The sequence below is a fragment of the Odontesthes bonariensis genome, chromosome 3, assembly GCF_027942865.1.
Source record: "Odontesthes bonariensis isolate fOdoBon6 chromosome 3, fOdoBon6.hap1, whole genome shotgun sequence".
Classification (NCBI taxonomy): domain Eukaryota; kingdom Metazoa; phylum Chordata; class Actinopteri; order Atheriniformes; family Atherinopsidae; genus Odontesthes; species Odontesthes bonariensis.
The window spans coordinates 15470568-15484487 of record NC_134508.1 but is presented as its reverse complement, the minus strand read 5'-3'; the positions used below and the strand labels follow the sequence as shown (position 1 = coordinate 15484487).

Below are 13920 nucleotides of genomic sequence, written 5' to 3'. Positions count from 1 at the left end.
TCTTGAAGAGTCTGGATCAGATTAGGGTCTGGCATTTGTCTAAACCATTGCAAGACATTGTGTTTGTCAAATGTTTAACCACTTTGGTGTTGATTAAGCAATATGTTTAAGGTGATTTTTATACTGAATGATTCGCCTCCATTCCAACTTGCTTGTGTTTAGCCCCATTCATCATTGCCTAAATTCCAACTAGTTTCTTGGTCACAATTTATGGATTATGACAAATATTTCCACAGCAGGATGCTGTCACCACTATGTGTCAGTTAGTGAGTTTGTGCAACAAGTAGTATTTTCATTGAGAGCCAAAAAGTTCAGTTTTAGTGTCTGGCTATAATACATTCTGCTACATTTCTCCAGTGCCTTTTGGTGAACTCCTGTTTTTGTGAGGTGGCTATTTTTTCCACATATTTCTGGAGTCTTAAGGCTTAATGGACACATTAATCTCTTCTGTGGAGATTTGCAGCTCCTTAACGGTTACCTTCTGCCTCCGTTACCTCTGACTAATGCCCTTCTTACCTGGCCACTGATTTTTGGTGGTTTGCGCTTTCTTGGCAGGTTTTACTATTTATGAGAACTTATGTCTACCAGTATTTATGTATCATTATACAACACAAGGTTGCATAATGGAAACTAGAGACATAGACTCTCAAGTCATTAAGTCAATTTATTCAAAAACAACATTACAGAAAGTTGGCTGAAGAAGCAGGGACGCACGGTCCTAGAAAACAAAAACTATAATTGCATCTTATATTGTATTTGTATTTTATACTTCACATATATGTGTGAGATTTTCATATACAGTATGAAGGGTATATATGCTGTGTGCGAGATTAAGCTTTTAAGCTGCATATGTGAGCTCATTTAACTAGTGTGTGCAAAATCTGGCATGGTCCTCAGCCGGAAAAGGGTGGAATGCCCTCTTCGGGTTGGGAATGAAATCTTTCCCCAAGTGGAGGAGTTCAAGTATCACGGGGTCTTGTTCACGAGTGAGGGACGAATGGAGCGGGTGATTAGCCGCATTCGGACAGAGCAGTTCTAAGAACGGTCCACCTCAAATTCCGTTCTATGAACTGCCCTTCCCCAGGGCAACTGTTTCATTTTGCATTCGCACATGAGTCTGGACCTTGATAGGGACTGATGCGATGCAACCGTCTGCGACAGTGACGTGTTACTTTAGCGCCACACTCAACAACCAAACAAAACAAAACCCGCGAAAAGTAAGGAGAGAAGACAAAAACACCACCAAGAAGCTATCGTGTTCATGGTCTGCATGATGGTGATATTAATCATGGACGATCACATCGGGCGTCTAACATCGAGGCTGGAAGAGCTCACAGAGAGAGTCAGGATCGAGCGCAGGCGATACGTCTTTGTTTCAAGAAGGAAGGAGAGCAGAGCGCCGCAGACAAAGGAGACGACGTGTAAGTTTAACTTATTAAACACGCGCCGGTTGTGTCATATGAGTAAACATTTTAGCCGTTATTCTAATGTTTGCGTTGAGCAGATTAGGAACCCAAAGAAGCAGAAATCTGACAAGGGGCGTAGCTCCCAACCACCAAACATCTACGTCACATGTGTTCCTATGGAACCCAGAAAAGACCCAGCCTCGGAGAAGGAGCTAAAATGGTTATAGGAACTGAGGGCCGTGGTACCTAGTTCCTGTATGTCCGAATGTGGGAAAAAACGTCCCTATTCCTGAAAAGGTTATAGGAACTGCTAAAGGTTCCTACAGTGGGAATGCGCCTATTGACAGGCGGATCGGTACGGCGTCTGCAGTGATGCGGGCTCTGCAGGGTGTCTGGGCTCTCCCTTAGAGATAGGGTGAGAAGCTCGGTCATCCGGGAGGGGGTCAGTGTAGAACCGCTACTCCTCCGCATCGAGAGGAGTCAGATGAGGTGGCTCGGGCATCTGGTTAGGATGCCTCCTGGACGCCTCCCTGGTGAGGTGTTCCGGGCCGTTCCTCTTGGAGGAGACCCCGGGGAAGACCCAGGACACGTTGGAGAGACTATTCTCTCGGCTGGCCTGGGAATGCCTCGAGGTCCCCCCAGAAGAGCTGTAGGAAGTGGTTGAGGACAGGGACATCTGGGTTTCTCTTCTCTGATTGATTGATTGATGGATGGTGCAAAAATCTTTTCAGAGGTATGTTTTAATAAAATCTTTCAGTTATTTGTGTGAGGGCAACTCTGTTGTGTGAAAGCATAAGTGGATCACCTACTCCAGTGCATCTTTGGTGAATTAACACATGCACATCTAATGGTTAGGCTCACAAGTTTCACAAGTTGAGATAAATATGGAAATCCCTGTATTTTTGGCATCATTCCTGCAAAGAACATCAAAGCAGAGGGCTGAAATTAATGCCAAGGGAGCATGCCGCGTGAACAGAGGCTCCTCAACTCAAAGACACTAAACCCCGATGGCATGGATGGGAGGGGGCAGTTTTATCATACTTTAGGGGGTAAAAAAAAATCTTTCTCTTAGAAAGTATATAGAAATTGCTATTTTGTAAAATGTAAATTCCAAAAAGGAAATCAATTTATTGTGATAGTTAAAGTTAGGTGAAGGTGCTATTTGAAGAGAAAATATTGAAATATAAAACAATGTCATCTTTAGAGATGGACTAGATTTTCCTGTAGTACTACTTTATGCAATTAAATAGGAAGTAAGTCACCATTGTGCCAATAGTGGAAAGCACTATAATTATAAGAATAGTGAAAGCTCCTTACAATAGGAGCATAACCATCCGCCATCCCCTTCCAAAAAAGAAACAGAAAAGAGACAAAACAAGAGTAAATATTGGTGTTCTTCATTGGAGGCAGCTTTTGGGTAGCAAAGGACTGAAATGTGATGCATACCTGCATCTCTTCTTCTGGATTGGTAAGTAAAAAGCCTGTACTGTAACTGTCAAATATTGCTGTGGATGCAGCTATGCTAGCTGCATGTGATCTTACTCTGGTATGTATGAATTACCAAAGAGGAACACAGTGGGTTAACGAGGACCTTTTTTCTCATTAATGAATAAATACATTACTAAACTTATATCAGAAAAGGCCTTCAGTGTTACTATGTTTACTTCCATGTTTGTACTAAAAACCAAGCTAATAGTCCAATGTAAACTATACTGGTGTAAAGATGGCTTTGTTATTGTGCTCAGCCACACATTATCAGTAATAAGATCAAAATTAGCATAATCTCGTCTCAGGCATTGTTCGTTAGCTATTTTCTTGAAGATTTTCCAGATGAAAGGAGCCAGTAGTCATCAACAGGCAACCGAGCCAATGAATGAACTACTGAATTAATAAATTAGCTGGAACAACACCACAGATACTTCATACAAACCCACTTCAAAGAATTGAACTGGATACTTAGCTGAATTAAAAAAAGTCTTTTCATGCCAAAATGCTTTATCTTTTTTTATCAATTTCACTTTCTACAGACCCAGTTGCTCAAAAACTGCTTCCATGTAAAATCTATACATATGACTCCAGTTTGAACATTGATTTGGATAAAAAGTAAAACAACAACTATTCAAAAGATACTTAACAGGTTCAATTTCAGGAAACTTTTTGTCCATTAATTAATTAAATTGTCTTCCCCTCAACCCTGTGGAAATAACCGCCCTTTTGTCCTGTGGCTGCCACTTGAAATGTTCTCTTACGTTTACTGTAGTTCTCAACTCTTCGCCTTATTATTAGCTAAACCTTCCGGAAGTTGTTCAGGAAGAAAAAAACTGACTGTGGTCACATGACAAATTAAACAGGTAAACAAAGGAAGACAAACAGAGACCAGTCTTTCTTCATTCACTATATCTAGAATATAGAAATAATGAAGAAAATATGGGAAAAGTTCTTACTTTCACTTTATGCCATATACTTTAATCTACTCGGTTCAGCCTTTTGGTGGGTTAGTGTTTGCATGTGCTTATGTGTACTGTATACTTCAATCATGAGCATGTGCATATTTTTGACTCTTAAGTATGTGGGAGTGAAAGAACATTCATGTCGCCCACCTGGGCTCAGCTTTGAGCCAGCAGAGTTCTATTACTGAAAAACTCCCTGTTGTTTCTTTGGCAAACTCTAACTAGCAGATTTGACTGTTTCACTTCCTTCTTTTTCCTCCTACTTCTCCCTTCTTAACTCATCCCCTCTGTTTCCCAACACTCGGCATCTCTATCTCTTCTCTTTCTCTTTTCTATATTTAATCAGCCAAGGAGTGGTGAATAAGTGATCATTTGATGGAAATATGCCAGCAAGAGAAGAGGTGTCTGTTCATGACAAAAGAGCTGCCATTTATGTATCTGAATCTTCTCATAGCCTCCTGTGTCAGAGCAGAGCAGAATTTGGAAAGAGCAGCGATGTTGAGAGGTTATGTTTTTCAAAATAGGGTTTATAACAGTTTGAACTCCAAAACACCGCCTTGTTTTGGAGTTCAGACTAGCATGATACATTACTGTTCTTTACATTACTGTTCTCCTTAAAAAAAAAAATTATTGCACTTATCATTCATTTTCTGTCCCTGCTGCCTTTCTTTTCACATTGAAATTGTGTTTGAATCCCACTCCACCAGTTATTATTCTCCCGTAAACTCATCCATGTTCCTGAAAATCGTACAAGACACTCATGGCTTAAAATGGCTTGAGTACGTCTACATCTTTTTTTCTCATTCACTGAATGGGAATCCGTTAATATGTTAATCTGGACCCGCCCACATCTCTGCCTGCCAGCAGTGGCTAGCAGCTGTTTGCTTGCCCAGGCCAATTCCTGGTTGCTTGCGGCTAGTGTCTGCCAGTTCAGCCCGGTCCTGTAAATCCCGCCCACATTTCCCATCCACCCCACTCCATCCACGAGTGATAGTGATGAAGATTCTGTTTGTTTCGTAGGAGCTTCCTGAGGAGCTTCCTGAAGTAATGGCTTCATAGCCACTTTAATAAGACGACATATTTCAGTATGTTGTTGAACCGTTCCTTAAAATCTTGATTAAGACTTCTTCAGGGCCCTTGTTTTCATCTGGATATGCTTCTATTTCAATTTACGAAAAAACTCAGTGGGCACAACATAGGAGGCAGTAATCATCAGACTTCTCCTGTCTGGAGATTATTATGGAGTAATAATGGAATGACGTTTCAATTTTTATAGTTTTGTTTTTTGTCTCACTATCCCAGGCTTCTTCTAATACAAAGGTACGAGCTACTGTGAGTGACAGCTCATTACAACACCATCAACTAACCCTCAAACCTCATGAGACAAAGGCAATTTTGTGTTTACGTTTGTGTGGGTGTGAGTGTGCAGACTTCTCAGTGTATTTGAACACAGGAATGGTCGCATTTCTTCACAGAGCACCTTCCCAGTGTGTTTGCTTGTGCTTCTATTTGTGTCTGTATTTACATTTGCATATGCTGTGTGGTATCTTTCTTATGCACATGCCTCTCAAGCCGGCTCTCACTCACACACATGCACACACGCATAGTCCAGTGATATGCAGCACATGAGTCCTCCTGCAGCAATTATGGGAAACCCACTTGCCGTCTCTGTACTCCAGTGATGGCTGGAAAAGAAGACAGAGGTTGTGCAGGGAAAGCAGTCTGCCCCGTTCAGAGTATGACAGTTTGGACGCTTGTTTTTATTTTTTCAGTTTTTTTATTCATTAGATAAGTGAAAAGCAAAAACCCAGTGATAGCACGCCAGCACCAGCCGTGATTTATGTTCACCTCTAGAAAGAGAAAAGTAAAATTTATGGCTTTCTCATCTGGCCTAATCTTCACTATATGCTGCAAAGCCCGAGCAATGCAGCAAGCTTAGAGGGAGAGGCAGAGCGAGACTGAAAATTGTCCTCTACACTTTCTCTAGTTATTTTTTCTTTTTTTTTCCCCCTCTCTTTCTCTCACTTAGTAACCAACTCTATCACATTTTGTCCTTGTCGGGTTTTCTCCTCTCCTGGAAGCTTACATACACAGGAGCACCCATACGTACACATCCATACACACAAGCTCTGGCATGCAGGTACACTATGCACACAAACTCGCACTCACACATGAAGTGAGATCTATTCAGCCCCTCAGTGACACCTTCACTTCTCTCGCACCAATTTTCTCACACTTTTCATTCTCCATGTCTTCTCCTTTCTTCCTCTCGCTGCTTCACTCTGCACCTCCGCCCTCAGCCGCCTCCACATATAGATCTTTTCTTATTATAGTCAAAGCGATAGTCCCTATGGCAACATCAGAGCTGTTGATTGCCAAAGTGCTGCACATGAAATCATGTAACTATCACAAGAGGCGTGCGAGTATGTGTGCCTATTTGTTCCCCATCATGTCACTGTATCCCATTCGAAATACCTCTTTCTGTGATGAATCAAGCTGTGGTCAGGCCTAACAAAAGAATTTCAGAGTTGGATGTGACGTTGTGTGTCATAAAGGAACAAATTAAACATTAATTGACACTTTAGATAGAATATTTGACAAGAATCATTTATCTTTGTCTCTGTGTGTGCATCTCATTTGCATGAGTCTTTAGTGTGTCAGGGTGTTGTGTGTCTACAAGTGCATGTCACAGGCAAGTGTGAAGCTATAACAGGTTCTGCCAGGGCAAAATCATTTGTGGGTGCAGATGATGTGCTTTTTCTATCCAGTTACACCGTGACAACAAAATTCTAAACTGTCGATTCCTATTAAAGTGTTAGCAGGAAACCCGTCTACTCTCATTCCTCATCGATTCTTATCCAGGTAGAGCACTGAAAAGATGGAGGAAATGAAGGGGAAACACTGTTTTATGCATTACCTTACACAGGGAAAAAATGTTTTCACACTCATTTACTCAGTTCAACAGAAAATTCATGCAGCAGAAGAGGAGGGAGAAGACTGGGGTAAAAAATAATAAGACGTGGATCAAGAATAGAAAGAAAAACAGAGAGAGCTCTCCATTTTTCTTTGAACCTCTCGTTCAAAATCTCTCCAAAGTCGTCCCACTGTAATGCCAGCATTCAGGCTCCTTGCCAGTGAAAGAAGGAGAAAACAGGAGGAGATAAAGAAGAGGTGGGCTGGTGTGAAATGGATCAAACAATGGATGTGAGAAAAGCATTGCTGTTCTCAACCAACGACAGGCAAATAAGAAAAGGCGTGGAGGAGGAGTGGGGGTGTGTGATAACATGCAGCTTTTGAAATGTGTTTTGTAACTAGTTTTTTTGACAACAGGTCTTCAGAAATTTAAACAAAGTATTTTCTAATGTAGTTGGTGTGCAAAGGGAATTATTTTTAATCAGGGAGGAAATTCAAGATGAATCAGTGGATGAAAGCTCAGACAAGAATAATAATCGGGCCTCAAAGCGGGGATTATTCTGACACACACAAAGCTAAGAAAGTTGCTCCATGCTGAAGGATATATCTGATTTGGATATTCATGTGTGTGCCTATCATTTTCCTCCGTCATGTTCTGTGTATGTCTGAGCGGCGTGCAGAGGCTGCCTTGATGAAGGAATAGGATACGATCAGAGGGCCGGAGATTTTTTGTGATCTCTGTTTGTTTCCCTTTCATCTGCCTTTGTGGGGACATAGTGATCCTGGTAGACGCCACTGGAACAGCAGCAACACAGGGCAAGCAGCAGTGTCTACTGTAGAAACAAGCCCACAAAGTTGCCTTTTTCATTCACATGGTGGCTTTAAAAGAGATTTTATGGTTAGGAAACTGTGTGAACTTCATGTGAATGTAGTTCAACATGCAACTTCAGCTGTTCAAATCTATTGGTCACCATCATGAAAACACACTTGATTTTTTGAAAAAACTAACCTATTTTCCAAGGAACTGAAGCATTACAAGATCTTAGAAATACTCTGCATTTGTGCTATTGTTGAGCGAAGGGTCTGTTGCATCGTATCAAATCACTTTGAATACAAGAAAATGTTAATGAATGTACGCAAGTGTCTCATTTGCTATAATGCACCCTGTAGCCATATTGTCGTTGCAACTAGCCACCCATGTGCTGTTGTGTAACAGCCAAATAAAGCGCAGTCAGTGCCAATTCATAATTCATCTGGATGTTTTTTTGTTCTCAGTATTTCTTTTGCTCCTGTCCACTCAGGCTGACTGCAGCATGCCACTCAATCCCAGCACAAACAACTGGGCCAGGCCGCCGTGTTGTCAGAAAATACTCCCCTCACCCTTGATCTGACGTGAAACAGATTGCCTATCTCTGTTTGTCTGTTGAGATGAGAGGGGATAAAGAATAAGAAATACAACAAAAGAAAACAGATTGGGATGTTTCACTTTACAGTCCTCTTTACCCTCACACACAGACACTGATCTCTGTGCAATATGTTTCACTCCAAAAGAAAGGTTTAATGTCTGGCCATATGTCAGGATGAAGAACTACACGGTGCGGGAAGGTGGAAAAAAAATAAACACTCACTGCGATGTGCAGACATTAGAGAAGATTAAACCTGAGAGGAAGCCTAGTGGGATTCAGTCATTTATCAATTTATAGACTAACCTGAAATGTTGTGTCAAACAGGGCTTGGGACAACATCAAATCACTCTGGACTCTAGGTATTTCAGGGGCAACTAGCACACAAGAGTGGCTGTGTTTGCAACAGAATTGTGTCGGATGACAAATGTCCAGTAAATTATTAAAAAAGGCAGTCAACAGCATGGAGAGGTTGCTGTAATTCATGAACTTCATGATTTTTTCTTCATTGAATACATTTTAAAAAAGCATTTCAAATTATGGAAATCAAGTGAAAAATGATTTACATAATGATTTTCGTAAGGAGGACACAAATTAATTTCAAAAGTTATTAATATTGGGAACGTTTAGTGACTTTCCAAACATCATTTTGTATGCTACAGCTTCTCCAGCTCAGCCTAAAAGACTCAAATACTCAGATTAGCCTGTGCAAACAGGATCATTGAGTACGAGGAGGGTCGGCCATTCACTAATCACTAATCTTTTTCCATCCAACTGTTATTGATGCACATTTTGAAATATCATATTAGAAATTCTTGATGTTGATGTGAACAACAAAACTGGACTTCCCCAAGAAGTTTTTATTCATGCGCCACTGAGGTTTGTTTTTGCCTTTTGCAGCAGAATTAATGCACACCAGCTGGAAACAAATGAATAAGTTCCTATACACGGCCTAGTTTGTCCTCTTCAAACCACATAATGAAAACACTTCACATTTGCATTTTCTTTTTTTATCTTACAACTTTGCATTGAATTTGCTTGACAGTGTCTGCCCCTGGATCAGAGGTTTTATGTATTTAGAAGAAAAAAAACGCAAATAAATGAAAACTCTGCTCCTCATCTGATTCCATTTCCAGTTGTCGCCTTACTGCAGTAATAATGTTAATGGAGGAGTGTGAGTTGCCTTTCCCCCTTAAATGCTATGAAATACTTTGGTGACTCAATAAGTCAATAAAAACTAAATTTCACATGAACTGTTGGACCTTTAATGGAAATGTGGGGGCTCTTTTATTGGTTTACAATAATCAGAACTGTGAATTATAGTGAAATCAATGCCTTTTAAATAGGTTGTCCTCTTTGTGACCACTGTTTAAGTCTATTTCATGCCTGCTAAATGTTTCAAGTCAGTCAGCTGGCCTTTCGTAAAAGGTGTTTTTTTTTTTTTTCTTCCTCTCAATACAAGAGCCCAGTTTCCTCAAAGCATCTCAGGGCTGTAACCATATTTTGTTCTGCTAATGTTTCTATTGGCATGTCTCCATCCCAAGATGAGCATTGTGCATGCTGGGATAGTTTGGAAAGCAGCTCGAGGTCGGGTGCCAGTGGTTCATTTGACACGAGTACTGGCATTTGGTTACATGTAGACCCAGCGGTATTGCTCCCGTAGAGAATCTCAACATTTGGAGCAGCTTATTTCAGATGGTTGCTTTCGCATGCAGCGCTCCTAAGAATCTGTAAATAGATGAATGAAGAATGACCAGAAACACCCAAACATCTCAACATTCAAATTACATGGAAAAAAATTAAGGCAAGTGGAATGTTTTAAAAGAAAGGGCTTGTAGCTGCACAATATAAAACAGAGTTTTGACAATAGTATACCAGGAATATTATGAGCAGCCTTCCTTGCTTCCCTGAGAGAGTTTCATGCAGTGCCTTCTCACTGTGATAATGAAATGACCTGGCCTGCACTGCTCCACTCTCTCTCAAAAACACATCTGCGAGACGAGGGTGAAAATGAGAAAATCCTACCTCCTCTCTTGAGTTTCGTAAAGCATACTTTCAATATTCCTTTTCTTAGAGAATGATGCGAGTGTGAGTAACTTGACTTCTGAGTCCTTGTGAGCGTTGTCTATTACGCTGGCTGTGTGTGCATGTATTATTCTGTGTGTGTGTTTGTGAGGTTTGAAGATGCCCATACAGCTTTGAAAAAATTGTAATAAACCGTATTTGAAGCACATTTGACATAACAAGGTACAGTGCAGAAATCCCATAGAGCTGTCATTGTAACAGTGTTTCGTAACTGAATTTTTGTGGCTTTCATGCAGTAAAATCAATACAGTAAGAGGCAAAACTCAGATCAAGGACTTGAGTTTTGTCCTATTTCAAAGTAAAATCCGATAAGGCAATGTAGTCCCGTTGTCCACACTATTTAGACCTAATCTTGTAGGCCTTGCTAGACACCCAGGCTGTGCCAGACTGATTCAGAAGAATGACTCACCATTTTGATACAGCACAGGCTGCATGCAGACCATGTATCCCTCAGCTTCTAGTTAACGGGGAATCTATGGCAGCACTGAGGCAGAGCGCTGTCATTGAGTTACATAATCAACAGAGGAGTGAGCAAGTGTGTGTGTGCCCTCATGCATTTGTGTTTCTGCAGTTCTTCTCGAGCTGTCGATCATGTGGTACACTAAAGCCACTCGAACACAATGCTGCTGAGGTGGACTTTCAGCAACAACAGAGCTTAGTGTTTTTGAGTATGAGTCTAGGTGTGAACCCGCTAGTGTTTTTAAAGGCGTGGATGAAAGGACAGCCACACTTACAAGGCTAAAATGAAAAAAGAAAGCTACTCGCAAGGTATTAGATGCGCCTGCTGTAAAATGAGCAAATTGAGGCAGTGCACATGTTGACTCACAAGACCCGATTTACATATCTATTGTGTGTGTCATTATTTGTATCCTGTTCTATGCTTCCATGCATGCTTGGTTGCTTTCTGCAGGCTTATTTGTGGTGCCGTATGTTTGTGTGCGAGCCAGGCTTGTGTGTTTAAGCAGGCATGTCAAGTTATGTCAGCTTACCCACTTCTGCTTGTTTGTGTTTGCATATGTATATATGTATCTATATATTTATACATCCCAGTGACTTCTGTGTAGATAGGACTTTCTTCACACTGGCATTAGACTGAAGAGGGTTTCTCCTGCTCAACGCTGCCATCTGGCTTTTGCTAACATCACCATAGACATCCTGGGAGAGCTTTCCAAGCGAGTCAGCGTCTGCTTTTAACAACTGTTTTGGGGTCGGTTGTCCACTGTGCCGGTGCTAACTCACCCTATTATGACCAGGATGATAAAGCTGACCTTGAAACTGTTATGGGGCTGGGATAATGGAAACCAATGATAGAGGGGCCATGAAATGACACTCAGCTCTCACTGACAAAAGAAAATAATGGTTTAACCACTTCACATTTTTTTGAACGGTATCTAAAAATTTATTAAAGGACATTTTGCATACTGCTGCTCAATTAGCAGTGACCAATGAAAGGAGTCACAGATGAATCTGTCTGCACTGTAATTCAACATGTTAACAATGAAGACTTGTGGTTTTAATAAAATCTTGAACTGAACTAATTACATACATAGATATAGCATTACATATAGCATTAAAAAGCCTTTAATATTAACAGGATCAGGACCAAAGAAACAGGATAGGGGAGGAGATTGTGAAGCCAGCTTTTCTTTTCGGTAATTCTTCGGCTTTACCTGTACACCTCCAATTAATCTGAATTTAGAACCAGTAAGGGTCAGTGCCATCATATACCAGGAAATAACCCGCACTTGCATATAAAACTCAACAGAGGTGGAACACAATTAGGTCAGATTGAGGCTAGACCATTTGTACAGGTCACCGTAAAAGTGCTCATATGTATGCAGGCTTATAGCACCCCTGGGAGCATTGAGCTGACCTTGTTCCATACTCTGATCTATGTCCTCATCTCCCCTTATGCCCTCTTTTCCTCATTGTCCCTCCCGTCTCTCCTCCCCCTCTTATTTTTTATCACCACATTTCTTTCTTGTCAAACACTACCACCACCAGCTGCTTCAAATGTGTGTCTAGTTCCCGTAGTTTCTCTTTTATATACCCGTGTTTCATTTAACCGTTTCTCCATTCACATCTTTTTCACATACTCTCACTTTTTACTCATTTTCAACTCTCTTTTTTTCCATTTCCTGTTTTCTTTATTCCCACTTGTCCTTTTTCCATATCAACAGCCAGTCTGATAAATAATGCATCACAGCACATTAAAAACATTAGTAGGGTTCTCTTGGCTGTCAAAGACAGGGAGGAGACGAGGGAGAGGAGGGAATGGGTAACTCCATTTTTAAATAAGTGTTGTGGAGAATTATGGGATTTAACATTAGCAGCAGTAAAGCGCCAGAAGAAAGGTGAAGGTCCGAGCATAGTTTGTGTTTGCGTTGTGTTGCCATGCTCAAAGGTCTTTGCCTTTGGTAAATCATTATCATGCAGACTCATAAAGATGATGAGTGTATTAGCAAATTCAAAGGAAAATGTCTATGACATTTTGCAAAACACAGATTCTGCATCACACAATACCTTGACCTTTCCCTTCGAGCTTTCATCGTTCGCTTTCGCCTCTCCTCTCCTCTCCTCTCCTCTCCTCTCCTCTCCTCTCCTCTCCTCTCCTCTCCTCTCCTCTCCTCTCCTCTCCTCTCCTCTCCTCTCCTCTCCTCTCCTGGCAACATGGCGATTGGCATTATTAAGAATTGATTGGCGGCGAGCATTTAGCAGGGTGGCGAGGCGGAGAAGGAAATTTTGACAGGCAGGAGTGAAATGAAAGGAGAGCCTCAGCGGACACGGTGTGGAAAGGTCTCAGTGGGAGACAGTCTGAGTGTATGCCCGCACGTGCATGCATATGTACTCGATTGTGCCACAATTTGTAGTGTGACCTGAGAACTAACTGAAGATGCTGTGTTTATACTGCATGTTGGTGCAGATTTTTTTCTGTTTGTTTGAATCTACAACATTTCTGAACACAACTGTCCACTTAGACCAAATCATGATGATGCACATGTGAATCTGTTGACCCATCTCCACCATCCTCTTTCATTCTCTTCCTCCCCCTGCTTACCCCCCCCCCCCCCTCTCCAACCATCCCTCTCCTTTCATCTCAGATCAAATAGTATCTCCAACTGGTTATTCCCCCAATGGCTGTAAGTGCTACTGCTTTGGAGATTTTCAATACACTTTACCAGCAATTTGGCTGAGTGATTACTAAAAAGTTGGGGGGTTGTTTCTGGAGGAGGAAGGTAAAAGCATGTGCATTACATGATTCTAACTGGTCTCTTTATCTCTTCTTTCCCTCCTTTCTCTCTTCTTTTTTTCTGCTATTTGTTCTGTCTTTCTCTAAATGTTACAGATGAACAGACCAATCCAGGTGAAGCCGGCAGACAGTGAGAGTCGAGGAGGTACTGTATGCCCTTCTTTGCTCCCCTCTGTCCCTCTTTGTCCCAGCCCTACAAACATGCTGCTTGTGTACATCAGCTTCACCATTACCTGTCCCGTTAGACGATGCACTCTACCTCGAATGCAGGCTGACAGCGCAGCCTGGCTGGACCCTCCAGTATTCAGAACACATTATGTAAACAGAGTGCCGAACTTGGAGTCTCATCATATGCACTGATGCATACCTGCACTAACACAGACACAGAAACATAAATTCCTTGTCATGGTCGA

General features: G+C 41.4%; 1 protein-coding gene across 1 annotated transcript in view; it reads left to right on the top strand.

Moving 5' to 3' along the window:
* celf4 (CUGBP, Elav-like family member 4) overlaps positions 1 to 13920 on the top strand; it is an 87642-nt gene that overhangs the window by 59518 nt on the left and 14204 nt on the right. The window contains exon 3 of the mRNA XM_075460496.1: positions 13604 to 13652. Coding sequence (XP_075316611.1) covers positions 13604 to 13652 — 49 coding nt within the window. The remainder of the gene's footprint in view (positions 1 to 13603; positions 13653 to 13920) is intronic.